This window comes from Manacus candei, unplaced genomic scaffold (assembly GCF_025592945.1).
Source record: "Manacus candei isolate 608988 ecotype Guabito, Panama unplaced genomic scaffold, ASM2559294v1 h1tg000074l, whole genome shotgun sequence".
NCBI classification, from domain to species: domain Eukaryota; kingdom Metazoa; phylum Chordata; class Aves; order Passeriformes; family Pipridae; genus Manacus; species Manacus candei.
In genome coordinates this window covers 235,445-259,193 of record NW_026138122.1, presented here as the reverse complement: position 1 = coordinate 259,193, position 23,749 = coordinate 235,445, and the positions used below count along the sequence as shown (strand labels likewise).

General features: G+C 39.7%; 1 protein-coding gene across 1 annotated transcript in view; it reads right to left on the bottom strand.

The window, feature by feature from the left end:
* DGKQ (diacylglycerol kinase theta) overlaps positions 1-23,749 on the bottom strand; it is a 94,006-nt gene that overhangs the window by 26,221 nt on the left and 44,036 nt on the right. Inside the window, exons 7-15 of the mRNA XM_051809089.1 lie at positions 20,848-20,916; positions 12,639-12,739; positions 10,963-11,186; positions 10,045-10,135; positions 6,322-6,376; positions 5,104-5,165; positions 4,699-4,849; positions 3,875-3,913; positions 2,103-2,218 (exon numbers count right to left, since the gene is read on the bottom strand). Coding sequence (XP_051665049.1) covers positions 2,103-2,218; positions 3,875-3,913; positions 4,699-4,849; positions 5,104-5,165; positions 6,322-6,376; positions 10,045-10,135; positions 10,963-11,186; positions 12,639-12,739; positions 20,848-20,916 — 908 coding nt within the window. The remainder of the gene's footprint in view (positions 1-2,102; positions 2,219-3,874; positions 3,914-4,698; positions 4,850-5,103; positions 5,166-6,321; positions 6,377-10,044; positions 10,136-10,962; positions 11,187-12,638; positions 12,740-20,847; positions 20,917-23,749) is intronic.

Below are 23,749 nucleotides of genomic sequence, written 5' to 3'. Positions count from 1 at the left end.
AAGCAGTTGGTACAAACTGATTCTGCATTCAAACTTTGCAGTAATGGTAATGTGAGGGTGAATTGCTTCTGGTAGACCAGATTATGCCAGCCTAGAACTGTGCCTCCTCCTTAGAAGGTATTTCAGACACAGAGTAAGTAAATCTCACCTCAGAAAAATGAACTAGCAGCTTGCTAACCACCAATTTACTTCAGTACTTCTATCAACTTTTAAAAAGGGCCGTTTTATTGTTGGTGGTTGTTTTTTTTTTTCAAATGTAAATTGCAGTTTGCAAAAATCATTAGCCCTTCATTCCCAGTTTCTTTGTATTTCACTCACAAAAGGAATGTCAAACACGGTGTAAATTTAGTATTGTGCTCAGTTCCTGTGTATTTCCTGGTACTGTATTTAAATGATCACATCTATAAACAAAGGCTAATAGTATCACAGGATAGAAAATAGTCCAGGTTGGAAAGTACCTCAGGAGGTCATCTAGTTCAGTTGCTACCCAAAGCAGAGTCATCAATCACTCATTAACTTACCCTGAGTAACTAGTGAATGGCATAAGCTGGGTGGCCAATTCATATAAAAACAACACTTCAAGTATCATTTAGGTTAACTCTTGTCTTATTTCAGTGAGATGACCAAATATAAACAATACATGCTGAAATGGAAGTAGAATGTCTGTGCCCATGTACAGTCCCTCTCTCCTTCTTACACATTCGAAATTAATCCCTAGCAGTCCCCTGGAGTTTCTAAAAATATCTTGCACCAGATAACAGTTAATATTATCCACATTTTCCTGACATCAAGAAGTTCACTTCAAACACATCCAGTCTCAGAAAAACAGACACATGTAATCAACAGAGTGGAGTATATTCAACTTCACACACCAGACACCAAACATAGGCTCATGATGCATTTGCCTGAAAAACACCAAAAACAAGTATCCAAAAGCAATTCCATCTTCATAATGCCTTCTGTTTCTCATAACAGGCACTGTGAAACTTAGTTTGGACGAGGTGGGGCCTTGGTTTCTAAGGATTTCATAAAACATAACTCCTGTGTATGCATAAGAACAAGGAGGGGGGACAGCTTTTAATCTTGCCAGTTGCATCTAAGCACTACCCCTAGTATCTGCTCATACAAAAAAATAAATTTGCCTTCAGAAAACTTTGACAAGTGTAGCACTCATTTCTAAATGGTAAAAGCAGGTATGAAAGTAAGCAACTATGGCTACTAAACTCGAGACCCTCCCATCTAAAGCTGTTTCATAATTCCCATTAATTATGTAATTTTTAAAAGCTTTTGACATTCTGTGAAGTTCCAAGAAGTCAAACCAAGACTCTCACTTCACTTGGCATAATGCAACTCCAGAAAGATAGTGAATTGCAAGATACAGAACAGCTGAGCAGAAACTAACTATGGCAACATTCTCTTTTGGACAGAACCTACATCATATCCTGGCTAAAAATATCACTTCACTCAGTTAATAATTTCTCTCTTTTCACCTTGACTCTACTTTCTTAACATGAAGCCTATTATCAAACCAACTGATTCATATAAAAGTGATTTGTAACCATAAAAATTAATAAATCAGAATCAAACCTGAATTTATCAAAGACTCTTCCACTAAGTTTTTCGAAAGACTATGTTCTTCTGAAATCCACAAAGTCTGAACAAGGTCAGACTCCCTCTGCTACAGAATGGGGAAACAAAGATACTGTAAATGTGAAGATAAGCAATAGTACTTTACCTCATGGTTAGTGAGGAAACACATTTAGTCCCCCAAATAAAATTGTTGTAGACATTTTCAGACATGCCAGCTAAAACTAAAACACCACCAACTTTTTCATCATTGAAAGAAATAAAAAGGGGAAAAAAATTGTTTTTCTCCCCTTTATAGTTGCATAGTTAGGCAGTTGTATATTGATAATTCAACAGTAAAAGGACAAGTGATTTAAATCACAAAAGTATATCATTATGTCAAGTACAGGCTCTGAAGGATTTTTTTTCATCACACTACTTAGAGAAAATCACTTATGGCCTCTTTAAATAAAAAGTATTTTCATTTAGTTCCAGCAGAAAGACTTTTAGGGCAGTTGTTCAAACCCATCTCTTACCATAACTTCAGGAATCACCACAGCATTCAGAGGCTTGTCATTGATAACAGTATCTTTAACTAGCATATATATTCTTTCAGCTTCAGAAAAACATGAAATTTGGAGTACAACAGCACCTGTAAAGAGGCATCAGAACTATTTTTTATATTTTCTATTATTATCGGAAATAGGTCTCATACATCACAGCAAAAGTTCACTCAGTTTACTCAGAACATTATTCAGCAAAAGTTACTCCACGGTTGTTTGTTATCAGTGAATTGGGCTGTTCTGTTTCCAAAGCTTCCTTCAAAAGCCCAAAACACACCTCAGATTTTTGTTAAAGCAAAGTAGTTTGAAGACAAGCAAGAACTGCAGCACAGAACTGATGCACATTTAAAGACTTCCTTTGAGCTTCAGAGGCAGGCAGTATTTCCATACTCTTTATCACAACTAATATGCTTTTCTCATCATGTACAAGTGACAAAGGTATCAGGTTTCATTCTGTATCTCATTATTAAAAATCCATTAGTTCCATTCATTAACAGTATCTCTGTAAGAATTACTGCAAGGAAAGATTTGGTTTGAGAATCAGTTTTAGATCTTTATTTTGGCTTAGGTCCTGTACAAGGAAATTGGGGAAGAAGGGAAGACAAAAGAGAAAGATAAAATGAAATAAAAATAAAATAAAGTACTGTTAAGTTAGTTTAAAGTGAGAGACTTAATGAGGAAGAAAATGGGGCAGGATAAGATCAAAGTGCATAACAGGCAGCATATGAGATGTAAACTGGTCACATAACCTGGGTGCAATGAAAAGGGAGAGTCAGGAAGTTATAAAAAACACAAAAATACAAACTAAAGGAAGTGACAATAAAAAAATCACATACAAACAGAAACATCTAAAAAACTCATGCATGTAAATTTGGTTCAATGAAGCTGTGACATGAGAAGAGCATCGCAAATCCAATTTTTCTCCACTAAGAAATATTAAAAGGAGAAGGCACATCTGAAAGCTTTATAGTTTTCCTTATGAAAAGTATTAATTAGCCACGTGGAGACAGCAAATACACAAAGGAAGCACACAACAGTCTTCAAAACCATGATATGGAAAGATCCATTTAGCAGACGTGAAATTTAAGCCTGCCAAAGGATGTGAAACATCTCAAATATAGATGCCTAAACACACAAAAGAGAAAATTCCACACTTCTGAGTTTTACCAAATGCAGATCTCCATCTGACCACTGCACTAAAGCTGCCCTGAGCCACTGCTGCTCCAGCTCTCAGAAGCCACACGGCTTCTCCGACCTTGCTGAAATAAAATTCGTACAGCAAAAGCTCAAAGGATGAACAGAGATGAACGTATTTATCTTCTACAACTTCCAGCTAGCTATTAACACTCTGCTAGGAAACAGTGACTGTGAAACAATCCCATTGAGTCCAAAAGCACTACCAAACTTTAGTATTTTAGAAGTCAAAATAAAGAGGGAGCACCTGAAGGGTTTTCATCAGTTCTGTGGTGTTAGATTGTTCAGCTGAAGTGCAACTTCAAACCTCATTTTTATGATGAAATATTACTACCTTCTGGTACACAAGGCATGAAGCCAACCTTTTAACTTTTTTTTTAATGAGGTAACACTAATCCACTGCTCTTCATAAATACAATGTTTTACATTCTACCTGAAGGGTTTTTTGGTTATGCAGTAGAACTAACATACTCTGAGCTTCAAACCTCTAGTATTAGGCTGCAGTTTTGAAAACAGACATAGTTTGTAAGAGTAAAAATCTTAATGCTTACCTTGTGCTTGATAAACATGACTCACAGATACTACATTTGCTGCAAAGGGTAAAAATATAAACACATAAAACCTTGGGTACATTTAGAGTAAATATTTAAAGTATTTTTAAAAGTTACATAAATACAATATAAATAAATACTAAAAGTTATACAAATATAGGGAGAACCTCCAGCTCACATTTTCCCTCTCCTAAGTTTACTTTGCAAGTAAGAAAAGCTAAACTGATTTTCACAAAAGGTGACTATGAATTCTTTCTAGCATTTTAAGTTTAATTCCTCTTGAAGTTACATAAAAGATTGGGAAAAACGCTTCATTTCCCGAAACAAAAACCATGATGCATTCCTGACACTGTTTATAGAAAGCGTTGGTTGAAGGACTATTACGAAAAATCAATTACACTTCTTTGAAAAAGAAAAATAAATTCTTTTCCCTGATTCCATATATGTGTGCATATATGTGCTTGCCCATATATGTGCACAAACACTGCTCACACTCCTCCACGACCAGACACAAAGTCCAAGAATAATGTGAAGAACAACCCACACAAAAAGTGTCAGAGGTTAATAAAGGAAAGGGACATTCACGTACAGGGAATTAAACTGCACTGGCATAATCTGAATGGTTTAAGGTACGTACAGTTCTTCAAAAGAGTGAAAAGCTTTTCACTCCGAAAAAAAAAGCCTCCATGAGAGTACAAGGCAGAATAATTTTTTTAAATAAGGTCAGAAAAAATAAAAAAAAAAATAAAAATAAAAAGGAGCAATAGATGCTACATTTTGTTCTGTACAAGTTGAAGTATGTAAAAATGCACCTGTTTACTTACTTTTGATAGCTAATTCTTCCTTGAGAATATTTGTGTATTCTTCAGCAGAAAGCTGAGGTGGAAGGCCACCAACAAATAAATTTACTTGCACAACGGATTTACTGTTTTCCACAATGTAAAATCTTGTTTGATTCATCTGACGTATTGAAGTCTACCAAAATAAAGGAAAATAAATGACGTGACATTTGGCAAAAAGACACCGTGAAACAAAATCCAAAACAGTTCTGCACTTAGCAATCACATCCTCTATGCCTAAAGAATATCACAAACAGAAGCAAACCTCAAGATCTTAGCTTCTCTACAGCTTGGGGGGTAAATGGACACTCACTTTTTCTGTAAGAAAGGGGACTCTCTATAAAATAAAAGGATCGTGGTTGTGGGTTTTTTTTTTTTTTTCAGATTTACCTTTCGTATGTCCTTGAATCTGTTAAGAATCAGTTCTTGATTGTCCAAAACCATGCGCTGAACTGGAGACAGCAAGAACATTGATGATGTTAGAAAGGAATGTAAATTATTATCAGGCTCAATTAAACACACAAAAAAAAAAGAAAGAAAGAAAGAAAAAAATTAGGGAAAAAGTACAGCTCTGCATATAACTAACTTCAACAAAAAAGACCACGGTGACCTGAACTACTCATTATTCAACAGAAAAAACACTTAGATGTTTGGAACAGTCTGAGCTTTTTCTCAGTTCCTAAACACCACCCTCCTTTAAAGAAAGGCAGAAACAGCCTGGACCTACTCAAAATACAAGCAGTACTTTAATTAACAGTCTAAACTCCTTGACAGAAGATCTTAAAACTATATTCACTAACAGCTACATTAATAACCTACTCCTGTGTTTTATCAAAATACTAAAAGAATTCTAACAACTTCCAGTCAAAGTAAGTTTGCAAATGATACTTTAAAATCGAGCACCAGAAACCAACCAAGGTTAAGGCATTCACAAGGCTACAATAACCTTACAAAACAACTGCCTGATAATGCTCACACATAAAGAAAAGTATCGAGCCAGTTCTTGAACTACAAAGCTATGGTCAGAGATCAGACTACTTCAATGGCTTTATTTATCTCTCTGTACAACCTTAGGAATACTGAAGCACAAAGGGATGTAAACTTGGAGAACACCAGCACAGCTCCTGCAGGATCACAGAACACTTGAGCAATGCCAGGACTGCAGATTTCTGTACTTCCTAACACACACACATATTATTTGGACTATCTATGGACTATCTTAGGACTCAAACTTACTCTTGTTTGGGGGTTGTGTCAGGGGAAAGAAGAGAGACGGAAGGAGTCATTTGAACTTTAGAATTAATCTTTAATAAATAACTGCAATTATGTCAGTCAAACACAGTTCCCCAAAACAGGACAAAGTGTCAACACGCACCAGAAACCACAAGTAAATTTTTATGTGAGAACAGAGAAGGGAACCTTATTCTCAGAGGACACACAAAACTGAGGAGCACCAGCATCACTTCTGATGAAGTATTTCAACATCATTATGAAGCTTAATTTGTGTCTTTTTTTTGTAAAAAATGAACTGCAACTGCGTTGGAATGGGAAAAAAACCCCTTGAAGATCAGTTACAGATGTGCCTTTGACCAATGCTACTCCACTTACCTTGCTTACTGCCCATAAGCACTTCTACCAATTTGAAATTCTGGAGGCACTCTGTCTGCCAAAAGATGCAACATGTAAATGCAGTTTCTGAACAACATAATTTTGCCAGATGTTTACGTTATTGTGTTATACACTGTACACAGAGAGCATGAAAATTAAACATTTTTAAATCAAATCACAACGTTCTTCCTCTAACCAACTCCGTCTGAGTCAGGAATAATCTTCATTTTACATGCTCATGGCACCAGGCTCCCATGCCCTTAAATACACTGGCATCCTTGCAGCCACATTATGAAGTGGCACCTGGCCAGCACAGTTAATTCTACTCCTGCTTCAGCAATCAGCAGCTCATCCAGGGTATTTCCTGAGTGCCCTTCCAGAGAAAGCATGCAGCACTGGGAATAAACCTGCTCTTTGAGAACATGGCCCAGGGACTAGGCTTGGCAAAAGCAGCTGACCATTCTCCCTCGCCTGGGACAACTCCAAAGGCAGCGATCTCTTACATGTGCCACAGCCTCTTCTCCAAGCTTCTGCCAGACACCACTCAAGTGCCTTGCAGCTGGACCAGAAAAGCTGGCACAGTCAAGAGTTGAACCATTTACTACAATTATTGAAACCCTGAAAACATGTGACTCTGAGGGCTGAAGAAGTGCCTTAATTTGTGGCCTTGAAACTCAAGAGAAAAATCCTACATGCCACGAACGGGGGTGTTAAGAGCCTCAACTTCCTACATGTGCTTTGCCTGATATTTGATGAAAGTGACTTGGAGAGGATCTTCATCAAGGGCAAATTCTGGATATTAAAAAGAAATTTCCTGTATGCGCATCTTTTTACAGGGAAATGAGAAGAGCCTTTAAAAATTATCACTATTGGAGAAATCGCAATTGTGCCTAAGAACTGAGTCTTTTACAGCATACAGTCAGCTTCCCAAACACATAAGATGTGAAGATCTTTTCCAAACAGAGTATCCAACTATACTGTTTGACAGTTACTTTTTTCAGGTGAGACAAAATTTTGCAGACAGTTGTTCAAATTCTTATTAAAAGGTCCACAGCACTTGAGGAAATGGACTGTCAACAAATCCTAGAACTATGCTACGGTGCAAAACAAGCTGCCTGCATTACACAGCTGGGTACACTGAGACAGAGATCTACACTTATCACCTACTGCAGATAGATAGCCACACGCATGTTCCTATGTACCCTGTAAATAACCATGGAAGGCAGAAGTCACTCTCTGTGAAGCATGGCTGTTCCATGGAGCAGCAGAGGTGTGTTGATCTGCTGGTGTGCTGACAAGCCCCAGCTGCTAAATGAAATGTGCATGCTACAGCTTTGGGTCTCCATTCTACTAAAATGTTTCCTAAAAGTCATGCTATTTTGGCACCAACTCTACCAAGGACAGAAGGGCAGGCAGATTGAAAAGAGACCATCTTCTGAGGAAAACATGTGCATCTACAAGAGTACAAGATGTATCTGGAATAATTTCCAAAAGAATATGGTTTTGTTTCAGCCTCAAGTCCTTCCCTGCAGTCCTTGAGGAGTACAGAGATGCTGCTTGCCACCGAAAGGAGAAAATTTCTGCAGCCAAAGCTCTGCTGGAGTTCAGGTTGGCCTTGAACTCCAATTGAGTCAAGCACTGTGAAAGACAACAATAAGGGATATTGTCAATATATCACTAGCAAAAGTAAGATCAGAGATAATATTGATCTGTTACTTCATGAGGTTGGTCACCTCAAAAATAGGGATGTAAACAAAGTGGAGACATTCAATGCCTTCTTCACTTCTGTCCAACACCAGTGATGAGCTCTGGGACTCCCAACCAACCCTGACCTTGTTTGAGACTTGCTGCTTCAGCCCAGTGCACATGAATCATTAGGGCCAGATGGAATTCATCCAGGCTACTGAAAGACCAGGACAATGTCATCATGGGACCTCTCTCCATTGTCTTTCAATGGTCTAGGGAATCTGGAAAGGTCCCAGTCAATGGCAAGCTGCTGTTCCACTGTTCAAGAAGGGCAAAAAGGAAGACCCTGTCAATCTCTTTCAGTGCCTGGTAAAATCATGGAGATGGTTATTCTGGGGAGTATTTGAAAAATACTGGAGAGAAAATGAAGTCATCAGTCACAGTCAGCACGGGTTTGTGAGGGGAAGGTAGTGTTTGACAAATTTAATTTCCTTTTATGACAAGTCACCTACCTAGCTGACCAAGGGAAGCCAGTGAATGTAGTGGGTTTGGATTTTAGTAAAGCCTTTGATACTGTCCCTCACAATATCCTTCTGGATAACCTGTCCAGAGCTAGACAAGTCCATACTGCATTGGGTGAGCAATTGGCTGATGGGTCAGGCTCAAAGCATTAGAGTATATGGGGTTACATCAGACTGGTGGCCAGTCACCCATGTGGTTTCCCAGGGCTCAATTTTAGGACCATCACTCTTTCATGTTTATATAAATTGTCTGGATACAGGCATCAAATGAACAGGAAGTGAGTTTGCTGATGATACTAAGTTGGGAGAAGCTGTGGGCTCCCTTGAGGATAGGGGACCCTTACAGGGAGATTTGCATAGGCTAGAGAGCTGGGCAATCACCAACCGTACGAAATTTAACAGGAACAACTGTCAGATCCCCCTAGGATGGGGTAAGTAAGTCTGGTTAAAAATACAGACTTGGGGAGGAGAGCTGGAGAGCAGTCCTGCAGAAAGACCTCATGGATGGGGTTGATGGCAAGTTGAATCTGAGTCAGCAGTGCCCTGGCAGCCAGGAGGGACAACTGTGTCCTAGGGGCATCAGCATCACCAGCCAGTCGAGGGAAATGATCATCCTCCTCTGCTCTGCAGTGGGGCAGCCCCACCTCAAGTACAGTGTGCAGTTTTGGGTGCCTCAATGTAAGAAGGACATCAAACCATCTGAGTGTGTCCAAAGCAGGGCGACCATGATGATGAAAAAACTCAAGCTCAGGACTTAGGAGCAGGCACTTGGCTTGTTCACCTTGGAGAAGAAGAGGCTGAGGGGTGACCTCACCACAATTAACATCTTCCTGAAGGGAGGCAGCGAAGGGAGAAGTGCTGATCTCCTCTCTCTGGTGACAAGTGATAGGACCCAAAGAAAGAGAACAAAGCTGCATCAAGGCAAGTTCGAACTAGTCATTCGGAAAACGGCCTTCACTGAGAGGATGGCTGACCACTGGGACAAGATCCCCAGGGAAGTGTTCATGGCACCAAGTCTGTGAGAATTCAAGGAATGTCTGAACAATGCTGTTAGTCATACACTTTGGTTTTAAGTAGTCCTCTAAGGAACAAGAAGTTGGTCTTGGTAATCTTATGGGTCCTTTACAGCTTGAGATGTTCTGTGATTCTTTGATTTCCTTTGCAGAGCAGCACAAAGAATCACGAGACAAGCACGATCATCCTAACAGTGACTGCCAGTTTCCTAACAAGGTAAGATTAGAAGTGTATGAACACAGTGATTCTGTGTTCATACAAGAATATCTGCTTGACCCAGAAAGACTGACGGTACCCTCCAGTACAGAGGAACTGTGCCTACCAGGAAGAATGCATAAAGCTCTGAGCAGCGTGCCAGTCACACGAGATCATCTGCCACACTAAAATCATGTACATTAACTGCAAACGAAGGAATTACAGTTCTTCTGAAGAGAAAAATATATGCACCCCACTTCAGGGTCACTCAGGTGGTATATGGACAGGCTTGGGATCTTTCAGTTACCTGCCTTCCAAGTAATGGAAGCACTTCTTTGATCACAGTCTGCACCGTGCTATCCTTATTTACTCGTAGAGAAACATATGCCATTCCCACCCTAAGAGAAAAGAAATACTTATTTTAGGACAATCATTTGACCTATCCTGTGTGTACCTTTTTTACCTAGGTGTCAAATTGGCATTAGTTGAAGAAAGTTGTTCACTGAGACTCATGGCAGATGCATTATCAGTGCTACAGACAAGGAAGGGCTTTCATCTCAAGGAACTGGTAATTACAATTGTAGCACTGCAAATTAAGTTTCCTCTTATACACAAAATTACCTTTAAGTCTTTCATAAAATTTGGCAGTGTAGTTGCAACAGCAAACTGAACAAATGGTTAAATATGATCAATCCCACAGCTCTTCAGAAATGGAAAGGTCACCAGACCATTTTGTTTTCACTGCCAAATATGCTTAAAATTTATACTGTCTCAGTGGTAAATGGAACAGTTATTTTTTTTCCTTTATTTTTTTTCCTCCTAATCTCACATGGGAACTTACACTGTAGTTCTTCCTACTTCATATTTCTTAAAAAAAAAAAAAAAAAATCAATCAATTTTTCAAGTGACAAGTGCATGCCATCATTTGTTTACAGATATAGTTAATGTGAAGTTGCATCTTCCTGACCAAATACATGAAAATAGAACTGCAGAAGCTGTACACTATGTTCCATGCCTGTAAAGAAACCCAAGACTTTCCAGGCATGGAAATGAATAATATGCATATTACTCATTCAGAGAAATGAACAGAAGGATCCTGAAACACAGAAAAGGAAAGTACATTCTCTGCTATACTTCTGCAGCTTCAGTAACTGAAACAAACAGGGCTAGACTACAGCAGACAAATGTAGCCAAGCAGCATAGCATCAATTCGGAAAATACTCACTTTAGCCAGGCAGGATAAATTCTGATCACTTCCTCGTCCTTTGGTTTGGCTCTGATGATCCAAGCTTCAGGAACGGATTCTCGGAATACTGAGCCCAAGTTGCTGTCCTCTGCAGCATCGTTCCTGTTGATAACATCATCAGAGAGCAGCACCTGCTGCGTGAAGGTCTGCAGCTCGTACTCCTGCTGGTCATCATTTATATAGTACGCCCTCAAAGCAGCCTCCTAAAACACAGCAAGATAAATTAACATCTACTTGAAAAGACACCATTAAGACATGTGTAGCCACAGACATTTATAAATACCTTATTTGTGAAATGGACCTTTAATGCATGCTTTAAGCTCAGAGCTGTAGATAAACAGCAATGGCAAAAAACTAAAACAAGAGTGAAGTTTTGAAAACAAATTTTAGTGAGCATGAAAAAAGAAAACTTGAGATATCAATGGATTTGAACACAGTCCACAGTATTTTTGGCAAATGATAGTCATTTTAAAATCAGATATAAAAATTCAGCACCAGTAAAGCTACACTTGCTGCACAAGTAAAATGGTAAATTACATTTGATCGTGCCCAACTCTGCCTACTCAATCTTTTTGCATCAAGGGGATATAGAAAATTAGAGAGTTTCTCAGCCACAAGTCTGCCCTGAACACCTCTGAAAAGTAAGATCTGTCCTTGCAAGATGCATGCAGTCACAGGAATTTTACATCCATGCCCATGCCTGCAGCACCTCTGCTAACACAGATGCTGCAGTCAATACAGCCCAGTAACTCACTTGTGAGAACTGGTATTAAAAACAGCTGTCTGATAAAATGTGCTTGAAAGGCAAGTAGCACTCCTAAATAAAAAAGTGTTTTCAGCCCTCTGCACAGTTTTCCTTAAAGATCTTAGACATGCAGAACACTACACTCCATTTTCAAAATTCCTCTTGATTTTCAGCACAGCATCAAGATAAAATCCTAATGACCTTTAGTTTTAAACTGTCAAAATTCTGAAGTAATAAATTCTCCGGAATACTCTTCCAAGTCCTTTATGACTTTGAGACCTCGACATGCTCAGTTCTCTTGTGCACCACCCTCTTCCCCCTCCAGGCTTTATTTCTGCACAGTGTGGGGTCTCTGCCTAGTACAGTAAATTACGATCTGTACAGTACACCTGATTTAGTACTGAGTAATTTTTCCACCCCAGATGGAGCAGTGGAAAAACCAGTGAGTGGCCAGTATGTGATCAATAATTCATTACTTTTCACAGCCAAGGAGCAGAGATAACTATAGTATGCTTCAGTGCTCACAGCTGATTAACTCAAGTGCAATATTGGTGGCTGTTCAGGATAAACATCAAACCACTAACTACTATAGTGAAGGAGCAAGTTATCCAGTATTGCTCACATCAGTAATATCAGACTTCAGAGTCACACAGAGAAGGAGAATGACTGCTTAAAATGTGATACACTGTGGTCCCCATAATACTAGAGATGTGTAAGCCACCCTTTCTTCAGATGTTCTAAAATAAGAGCACTATATGAAGACATTAATTACATTGTAATTAGACAGCCCATTTACAGATTTTCTTGGTTTTGATTTAGATTTGTAAAACTGTTAGCTTCTGACTACTGTAACATGCAATCATATGCCCCTTTATCACATTGGAATATTGACCTGCACCAGGTATCTTACCACAACTTCTTCATTTTTTGCAATCCTCGGAACTGAAATCAGTCGAAATTGATTGCGTTTCACTGCATCATTCCCATCAAATATCTTCAATGTTTGTTTACCTAAATGGAAACAATTACTGTACTTCAATAACACACCCACGAATCATAAAGCTACCTGAATAGAAAGGGTATAATGGAACTACTAAAAATCTGCTTTTAACCCACTGAAATGTTTCTTCTTGACAAGCTTTGAGGCTAAATATTTTCATTTCTGTTTTGTCACTGTTCATTTAAAACATGGGTAAATTCACAGAGGAAAGAGTATTTCAACTAACTATAGTTTTATCCTGGCTTTTGCTATAAGTGCTTACATATAACTATACTGTTTATGTTTCTACTTCTTCATCCTCACCATTCAAGACTGAATTTATAACTGACCAGTTGAACAACTCGAAGACTAAGACACCCCTTCAGAACAGCTCCCAAAGCACTGACAGTTCTGAGAGCATGCTTCTGAAGAAAGTCCTTAAAATAGCTGGTTAATTGTACAGGTAACAGGAGAAAATACAGGCACAACTGAAAATCTAGAAGAAAGAAGGTACAGCAAATGAACTTCAACCCTTTGCTGTCTTTCACTTCACTAAAGCTTTATCAAGTCCATGCTCATGCTGTCAAGCACAGGTTGTTGCACAGACATCTCTGAAAGGGTGAAGAATGAAGGATTTCAGGTTCACCTTTGAGAAAGATGAGTTATGACTCAGTCAGCTGTATGACAAAGTATCTCTCTTACTTAAGTGACTATTTTAAGAGCAATAGCAAAGTGCAATCAAATTCTCAAAGCACAGGAAGCTTTTGAGAGGTTTTAGGAACAAATTAATATTACTAGTCCATTACATGTGTCCTTACCACCTCTATGTGGAAAGGAAAGCAAATTAACCAATCGAGATCAAAAAGGAGACTTCATGAAGACAGACCTTGTGTCCTCTCCTGATCAAATCTTTATGAAGATACCTGATAAGATGCTCAGTTTTGCTTGTTCTTTGCAGGTTTCTCTCCCCACAGAGCTCATGCTTTACAGCAGACATGACTATTCTTCACTGACAGAACCTGCCCTTCTTATTGCAGTGTTGGACTGAACTGTTAACAGAAGTCACTCTCTGTAAATATAGCACAATGTTACAGATTCTGATCTCATCATAAATCTGTACACCTGCATTCATCACAAAGTAATAAAATCACTAGAAGCTATCACGTGCAGTCTTGAGATGTTAGAAATATTAAGTGAAAGCCTCATACACCAGCTGCAATGCCTACATGACTGGTTAATCATGCAGTCTGTTAACATGGTAAAGCAGATCCATTACATGCTGGAGTCTACTTTCTTACAGCTTGGAAATACTTTGTAGTACAGAATAAAATACTTTTCCTCTCAAATAACATCGGCATTTAGGTTCAATGGAACACATGAGCCAACTACCATTTGCCATAGAAGGATTAAAAAGGAGAGCTGTAACTGGCAGAACAAAACCACCAAATCACCTCTAAAACGATGGTTGACGAAAGCAAGCAAGACTCCCAGGCAGAAATGTGCATCATGGGGTATTCTCAATGCTGCAGTGGCAGGGTATGAGGCAAGACTGCAGTGAATAACTGCTTTGCAAGGACACTTCAGTGCTACCCTTCTCAAACCACCTGAATGCACTCTGTGTCTAATCTTATTCCTGTTTCAGTGCACATTCTGCAACTTCAGTCACTTGAAAGCAGACACCACAGAACTAAAGGTTCATCTAATACTACGTTGGAAAGCAGTCCTTTTAAAATGAGATTAACCCTCAAAGAAAAATCCTGTTACCTTAATTCTCATGACACTTATGTCTCTTTATTTTGAGATGTGAAAGCTACACTTGGAGTTCTTTTTCTATGTAGATTCGTTCACTTCTTATGGCCTTTCTTCATTAACAATTCCACCGGGCACGGCACAATGTGTGTATGAGGATGTTCTCACTAGGTAACAAAGAACCCATCACACAGCAAAGTAGTCACCAGTAAAACCTCCCATCCTCCAAAGTCTTCTTACTTAAAGCCCCCTTTAAGTATTGACAGCCTGCAATAAGGTGCCCCTAGAGCCTTCCCTTCTCCAGGCTGAACCACCCCAGTTCTCTTAGCCTCTCTCTTAGCTCTTAGAGGGGGTGTTCCATTCCTCTAATGATCTTGGTGGTCTCCTCTGGACTCACTCTGACAGGTCAATGTCCTTCCTGTGCTGAGGATCGCAGAGCTGGATGCAGTGTTCCAGGTGGGGTCTCATGAGAGTGGAATAGAGGGGTGGAATCCCATTCCTTGTCCTGCTGGCCATGCTGCTTTAGATGCAGCTGGTTTCTTGGGCTGCAAGTGCACACTGTTGAGTTGCATTCAATTTTTCATCCTCCAGCACCCCAAAGTCCTTCTTGGCAGGGCTGCTCTTGATCCCTTCATCCCCCAGCCTGTATTGATACCGGGGGCTGCCCCAGCCCAGGTGCAGCACCTTGCAGTTGTCCCAATTGTTGAACTTCATGAGGTTTGCATGTGGGCCCACTCCTCAAGCCTGTCAAGGTCCCTCTGTAGGGCACCCCTTCCCTCTGGTGCACCTGCACCACTCAGCTTGGTGTCATCCACAAACTTACTGAGGGTGCACTCAATCCCACTATTTGTCACTGATGAAGATATTAAACAGTCTGGTCCCAGCACAGGTCCTTGAGGCCCATTTGTTACTGTTTTTCTCTTGGGCATTGATACGAAAGCACAAAGGGTTTAAGCAGGAAGGAAAACAGCTAAATCCTACACGAAAGCCAAATTGAAGGACAAAAAAAAAATTCCCTTCTTTCTACACAGTATCTACAACATTACAGATCTTTGGGCTTCTGGTTGTGTAGGTTTACTTCTGGCCCCTGTCAAGAAGAATGACCTTTGAAAGCACAGCTCTTAATTTCTTCTTTCCAATATGACTATTCCCTCAGTACTCTTTTGAAAGTAGTTAGCTGAAACTTTTTATGTCTGTTTAAGGAAAATAATGACAAAATTTCCATGTGCAATGTACACTCTTTACAGCAATGGAAATGAATAATGCTACTGGAGAAGTGAGTTTGGGACATATGGTATGACACACTGTGACTTTTAAATATTTTTGTTAATATGAAAAGTAGTATTACCAGTTGAATTTGGATTTTCAGTTCTCCAATTATCTATGCAGTGGTTGCTTCTGTCAAATTCTTTTTAGTCACAATATAAGGAAGATTTAAATACCATAAACTTTTACTTCTAAAGTACCCTTGAAACTCTACTGCCATTCCATTGAGACTATAGCATGCCTCAGAAGATCCACCCCTCTAAACTCTGCTAGATTTATGCCAGACAAAGTGAAAATCTTTTAGAAACAGATTTTTGCCAGAGTGATCACCATGGTAACTGTAGCATAGACAAACTTTAACAAAGACACACTGTGTCCTATGTGACCTTCTTTAGAGCTAACACAACTTGAAAAAACACAGCAAACACTGGTTAATGACAGCACAACTGATGTTCTGAGTATGGACTTTAATAACATTATCAAAATCTCCACTGTTATCTCTAGCAATCCAGAGGGTAGACAACCATCTGAGAATAAAAACATTCATCCAAGTTCTAGTACATGTTTTCATTCGAAGTGCCTTTGTAGTCTGCTCTTATGAGATACTAGCTGGCACGAGAGAATCCCTAGCAATTTTAACTGGAGAATTTTTTATGAGCTCTCTGTGTCTTAAGGCCAGTCGAATGTTTCAAAAAGCTGGCTTGACTCTTATATGTAAAACTGGTTTACAAGGAGAAGTTTAGATCTACAGAGCAGTAGTAGTGTCCTAAGCTCAAGCACATTCCTTAGCTAAATACACATTTATGTTCAGCCCTGTTTCCTTAAGGTAATCTGGTATCCATCACACAAAACAGAAATCATGTTCAACTTTGTCACTGTCCTCACAAGGGACACTTTTACTGCAATCTTATGAAAGATGGCTTGCTTGCATACAAGTTTCTGGGAACACAATAACAAAAGAACAAACAGCTAAATACTGCAACTAGTCATCTAGAAAGACACTTCCCCACTGAAGTGGGGATGTGAAGAGCACATCCAACACATGTAAGTCAAGGGGTGTCTCATGCCAGTCTGCCTAGGCAAGAAGATCAACTATAACCACTTCTAAAGTTAGATAAGGTTTTTTCTTCCACCTGTTGCAATTTTTAAATATTAGAAAATGATCCAATTACAGACATGAAGTCTACATACCCCTACTTAGTATATATATTAAAAATAACAAACTCAGGCTAATATGCAACAGATGCACATATCAAATTTTGGTATTTAAAGGAGTTACTCCCTGTTTTGCAATACTGACACTTCACTGGTAAGTGTCTTATCTTTTCCTGTTGGATTAGACTATACAGTATCGGGACTTTCTCCTGAAAAACACATTAATTTCTTTCTTAGCATGTGATACTGAGCTGAAAATAACCTGTTATTCATGCTTTTCAAGGGGAAATAACTACAAAAGGTCAACCTCAGGCATAATTTACCAAATTACGGAATTTGATTTTGGAGGCTAAGATACCAAGTCTTCCTGGGAAAAGGATAAACAGCATTTGATGAGTCCAAAGTTCACGTTCCCTTTGACTTCCAAATCCCCACAGACAGGACATGGCTTCTGAAAAGACTTATATGTGGCTTGAGACTGAGACAGGAAAACGATGCAGTCCTGAATATTTTTGCCACTGAAGAAAGTTAGAGGTCTACACCAAACCTATTGGTGAAAATCACTCTTAAAAGACTAAATTCTAGCAACACAGCTTAACAAGAACCATTCTTCCAAACAAAACTTCTGTTATCCACATGCTTTCTGCTCTCCTTCTCTACTGCTGCTTCATATTACAACAGTGGACTAACAAATTTTGGTTTATTTCAATATTAGTATTCATAAGCTACAAGGCAGCATCAAGCTTTTTAAGAACTGTGTATTTTTTCTCTCATTGGCCTTGAAGACAGTCTTTCAGAATCCTAGGTTCTTGCTTTCTCCAGCTCTTCATCTTCCAGGAGAGCTATTTGCAGGCGTGTCCCTTCTCTTAACTTGTTTTCAAGAGCAGCTCAAACTCCCCTACTTTCAAGACAATTGTGAAGCACAAATCTGCATTAACAGCCATCCTCCCATTCTGGTTGCCACTTCTTCACCCTTCTCCTCTTGCTTTTTAGAGCTTCTCCAAGCATCTGCCATATGTATCACCATTTGATCTGATTTCACCAGCTTCAAATCCACTCAAATCATGTTTCAGAGAAAAATGTGACATGTTATCTGTAAGCAGTTAGAGCAGAACACAGTGACCCTTTTTACGAAAGCTGAACATTTTCCCAAGTATCTTTACAGGGAAAATCCCTCCCCATATGCTGTCTTTCCTTCTTCCAGAAAACAGTTTGTTCCTGCTTGCAGTGAAGGTCTCCTCTGAGCTGTCAGCAGGTTTGAGACAAGACATAAGCAAGCTCTAAGCCAGTGACTTGGGTCTATCTGACACAAAACCATTTTATCTCTTACTCATCAGGGGAAAACTGAGGCTGTGGAAGGACGTGCTGTGAAACCTATGTTTGCTGACAACACTGCAGTCCCCATTTCTTCCCTCAAAGAGATTTCTCTAAAAACCTCCTCCAGAACGGGTTTTCTCTGGATGGCTGAATTTTGTCCTGTGTGAGACAGACACTGACTGAATCAGACAGTTCACACGGAGCCAGTGAGTGCTGAGAGACTCACAGGGCAGGGAGAGCCCTTTTCCAAACCTGCTCCATGTGCCTATTAAATCTGTGTTAATTTTGTGCTTTTGGTTTCAGTATCTTGGCAGACTAAATTTCATGGTTGATTTAACATATTTAAGCTCCCAAAAATTAAGATTTAGATCTTTTAACTTTAGACTTCACTCAACAAGCCTATTACAACAGAAAGAAACAAAAAGGAATGCAGACCACTAATTCAAATCTTCTTCCAGTATTAGTCTACAGGCTTTGCACCCTTTTCTACTGGCTTCTTTCCTATGGAAAAAGCATGTCTTCACATACCAATATTATTCAATTTCTTCTGACTTGTTTTTCACTATTTTTAAAAGTATGCACCCCTAAAACACAAAGAGATGGAATTAAGAAAAGCTACAATATTCTGGAATATAACTGAGTTCAGGCACTCCCGAGGGAGAGCATGGTAGCATTGCAAAAGATGTGGCAAAGGTACTGAGTCAACACACAGAAGCTAATGAGCAGCTTCCTCTGGACTCCTATTATACAAATATAACAAAATTTATAATATTTATTATCTAGAGACAGGTGGAAGAGGTCCAGCCCGCTACAACCATGTCACTTGTGTTTAATTTGATAGGTTATGACTTCATACACACAGACAGGTACAAAAGCACAATAGCTACAAGGTGACCCCTAATAACTTTATCAGGTAAGTTATCAGAGAAGCCATGTCCTGAGCTGACTCAAGGTCCTCAATCCCATGGTCTGGGGGTGGCACTCCCCAGATGAGTCCACAGGGGAAGTTCTGGGAGTCACCTCACTGACCAAGGAGGTTGTTCAGGTGGTAGGGCTACAGGAGATGCCTGTGAAAAGCATTCTGGTGCGGTATTGAGAGTTGTTAGGGGAAGTTTAGGAGAGGAACCAAAGGCAGAGGAAATGAGAGATCAAGGTGGTTTGGGAAAGAAGTATGGGAAAATACTGGGATAAGGAGATAAAGGAAGCTGGTCACATTTAAAGAGGTTGCTCATTGGTACTGCATGGCATCTGCCTTGCATCTGATCACCACAGTCTGTCCTGTCTTATCATTAAATGCTATTTCTGACTCTTTTTGTCAGTATGGTTATTACTGAGCTTTCTAAATCATAGCAAAGTTACTGGGCCCTGCATTGTCTTATGTTTTGTGAAAACACATTAAGGGGAAGCAATATTTTTAATGTCACTGTTCTATTTAAAACACAAGTAATGGTTTTACATGAGCCTTGAAAATGTACCATCTACTGCTTTCTCCAGTCCAAAGACAGACAGTGTATATGAACAAATGACATTCTGAAGTCTGCATCCTTCCCCAAATTTTCACATCTTTCCCCTTCTTTTGGGAAGGCTAAACTAAAGCTGAATTGGCCTGTACTAGTACTTTCAATCAATCCAGCTGAATATCTCGATACTTAATTTGCTCTCTTTGACAGTCAATAGGGAAATAGGCTTAGTTGTTGAAATGTCAAAGTCCTCACACTCAACCACTTAAGCCACTCAAAACACTGGAAAAAGTGAAAGTTTCTTAGATAAACTGCAGTTAGTCAGAGCCTTTTCCCACAACAAGGAAGCATGGTGGTGAATCATTACTTAGAATCATTAAGACACTCTGGTTTCAAATTTTAAAAAGTGAAATAAGAGGATGCTCACTTCCATAACTGAATTATTTACTGAGCTGAATTTTTTTTAAATCCAGATAGCATTTGCGTAATTAGCCTCCTAATTTTGTAAGAACTTAAGAATTAAAAAAAAAAAAATTTTATTGATTTGAAATTTCCTTTTTTACAACAATCCACGCAGCTACATTAGGTAGCAAGCACCATGTTGTTCTAGTTACTAATATGTATATGGGGGTAGGATGCCCTTAAATTGTGGGTTTACTTCATTTCCTGAAAACTAGGAGTTTGGCTGATACCAACCCCAGGCAGCTCTGCAGAGTTGTTTAAGACTTTAACCAAACAGGAAGCAACCAGCCCGTCTCAATCCTGATTACTGTTAACATGCCCAACTAGAAAAAAAAAAACAATCCACCTGGTGTCTTTAGTAAGATTTGGATCCAGTAATTCTAAAAGCAAAAGGCTTTGAAAGAAAAGGCTTTGTCTGCCCTTTAAATTAGTTGCTTATCTCTACAGATTGTTAACATCACGTTTTCTTTCTTCAGTTACCAAGGTGAGAGAAATGACTTCTTTGTCAGGAACAGATTATCAATTATGCCCATCTACCAGTTTGAAAATAGCAGTAAGATATTTGTAAGGCCTTGGATAAATGTGTTGGACTAAAACTTTGGACCTCAAATTAAAACCTAGCATTAGAAAAATAGGCATTTAATATTTTGTCATAAGGTAATACAAGTTAAGATTATATGAATAAGGACTGGAATGGGTGACTATTCACCACTTACTAAAATTGTGCTTACTTGAATCTGTTGAAATCTGGACATCTTTTGCTGATCCCTGTGTTGAGCCATCAACATCATCATCTTCATCTGTGAAAACAGAAACATTTAAAGAAAGGATTTCTGTTAATCTGAACTACGGGGGAGGGAAAAGGTGTTTGTCATTTAAGAGCAATTTCCACCAAACAAGCTAGCACAAAAGGATTCAGACAGAAAAGCACACTTTCTTTTTCTACCTATAGTAATTAATACAATAAAAACAGCATTGAAAAACCCAAATCTGCATTGCCATGTAACTACAGCGAAGGCATACCTGAGATCCTTCTACGATTAGCTTTAATATTGCAACTACTGCATTTCATCCCTTTCTAAAGCTGCAATGTTTATCTATGACTGAAGTATATATGGTTTCCATTAAGTTTTCAATCACCAAATCAATCCAGGAACTGCAGCAACAGCCTTGCAGTCAGAAATACAGGTGTAAGTAATTTCCACAACTGAAAAATAAATCTGCAGACACACAAAGAGGAAGAAATTGCTGCTCTCCAGAAGAGGACTTTGACAGCAGCTCATCACTCTCACTGAAAGCTGGGAGCTAACCTGTCAGCTAATAATGCACCCTGTAAAATTACACATAAAATGCTAAGATTAAAATAAATGCTATGAACATTTGCTTCTGAAGGTAACAAGCTGACTACATTCTCATTCCTGACTCTCAGGGCCATACAAGAAGGCCAGTGCAAATCCAAACATTGTCAGTTTTTCTTCTCTAAGGGTAGCAGTAGCGTGCAACACAAGTCAACCTGGTGTGCTTATCATATAATGGTATTACCCACACCCACTGAAACTACCAGTCAGTCTTGATTCGGATGCAGGCAAAGCTCTCAAAAGATATAAGGCAGGCAACAGCCTTAAAAAAACTATGCCTTGCAGCTGAGGGAGAAAGCAGGAAATCAAAGCACAAGACAAGAATGAAATAATAAAATCAAACCAGTAAAGACAGATCTTCAGAGCAAAAGAGGTACTGGGGAAGTCAAAATACCAAAGCAGGGAAACCTTCAAAGAACTAGAATCACAGCATGTCAAGAAGGTTGCTAGGCAGGAGTCCTGACACCAGGTAACTTACTGAACATTTATATATTGCTTTAAGTGACTGCAAGAAAGACCAACAATAACGCTTTTGGGCTGGGGCTTTTAAAATAGAAAAGAAGTGTTGAAATACTTTTCCCTGTTACAGCTGACAAACAGATCAAGTTTCAAATTGGAGAGAAATTTAGACAGTATGGGCTTGAAATACCCTGAAATAAAAGGAAGCTGAATGCCCTCTTGAATTTCACTTCAGACAAAATTAGGTTAAAAAAAGAGTAAGTAAATACAACAAGAAGAAATCACTGCTCCTGATTGCTCCCAACCCTCTTCTCAGTTTAGATGGGAAGAAGCTGACATGTTTTGTTACTCTTTCTCATTCAATCAGGATAGTAGGGATATGTATACTAACAGCATCCTGAAACTATTCCAGTGAAGTTCAATGACTTATTCTGAAATTCACTGAGATGGGAGTCAGATGTAGGAAGGGGAGATAACTACTCTACCATTGCTTCCCCTGGTAGTTCAAGAGTTTTGAAAAGCATAGAGATGCTGGACATGAGGCTCAGCATTTATGCAGTGGCAAAGGCAATCTGGACAAATGGTCCCCAGCAGGTCAAGGATGATGTATGTGCTCATTCACTGCATGGGACAAGGGAACTGGCACTTCCCGAACACCATCGTGGGAAGAGCTATGCCTGCAGCACTTAACTCATCCAGGCAACTGCCAACATGTGTTTGGTACCTCAGACTGGTCTTTTCAGGATAATCTGAGTGATGTCCTTTGTCAGCTGTGGCAATAGAAGAGCACCCTCTGAGCATGCCCCTTCTGAACATGAGAACTTCTGAACAAGCGTGCTTCCACAACAGGTCCCACAGAAGTGCTAATTATTCTCCAACAGAGGAGCACTTTGCTCCCCTGAAACATCCCTAACAGGCACACAATCTTTGAGATCTGTGATTTGCCAACGAGAACCTATGCCTTCACTTGGAGAAGCAGCAGCAATTCCTGGGGCAGCTGTCCTGAGCTGTTTTGTGCTCAAAGGAGCATCAAACACATCCTAACAGAGTGTTAGGGAGCTGCTGGACTCATGACACATCTCACTAACTCAGCACGTGCCAGGAGCTAGAGGGTTTTTGGAAGAAAATGCAGGTTTGTTCTGTGAACATGGGTAACAAGAAGGACCACGAGGCCAGAGCACTGAGTTTCCTTGACACAGATGATGTGAGAATTAGTTTAAGACAATTCTTGGCTCCACCTTTGAGGAAGAATCTGGGCAGAGAAAAAGACCATATAGCGATGTATTTGGTGCTTTTGGTGGGGACCTGCAGACACTTTCAGACAGATTTCCAGCAGATGACTGAGAATGGCAAAACTCCAGCAAGGCTCAGTAGGACGTGAATGGTGTAAAAGGAGTCACATATGAAGACACCAGACCACCACCTGTACCTTCAGGACCTAGGTGCTAAACCAAGCATCACATACCATCATCAGGCAAGGAGAAACAGAACAAAACACTTTATGCACAGCAGACTGCAAGGCAGGTACCACACCACAAATATTACTCTTCATGCCTTGTGCTGAGTAACAGCTGTGGCCCACTGACCATGACAAAAAGGAAGATGTCAAGTGCTGGGGGCAGCCACCAAATTCACGTGTGTGCCATGGACCAGCAGCAGGAGGAAACGGGAGCATCCACATGGCTTGGCCCCTGCTCCCCCGGGTATCAGCAGCTGCTCCCTCCTGGGAGGCTGCTGCCCACTGGATGACAGGGAGCTGAGCCCAAGGGGCAGAAATTCTCACAGGCCACAGAGAAGAGATCTCGTGTTACAAAAG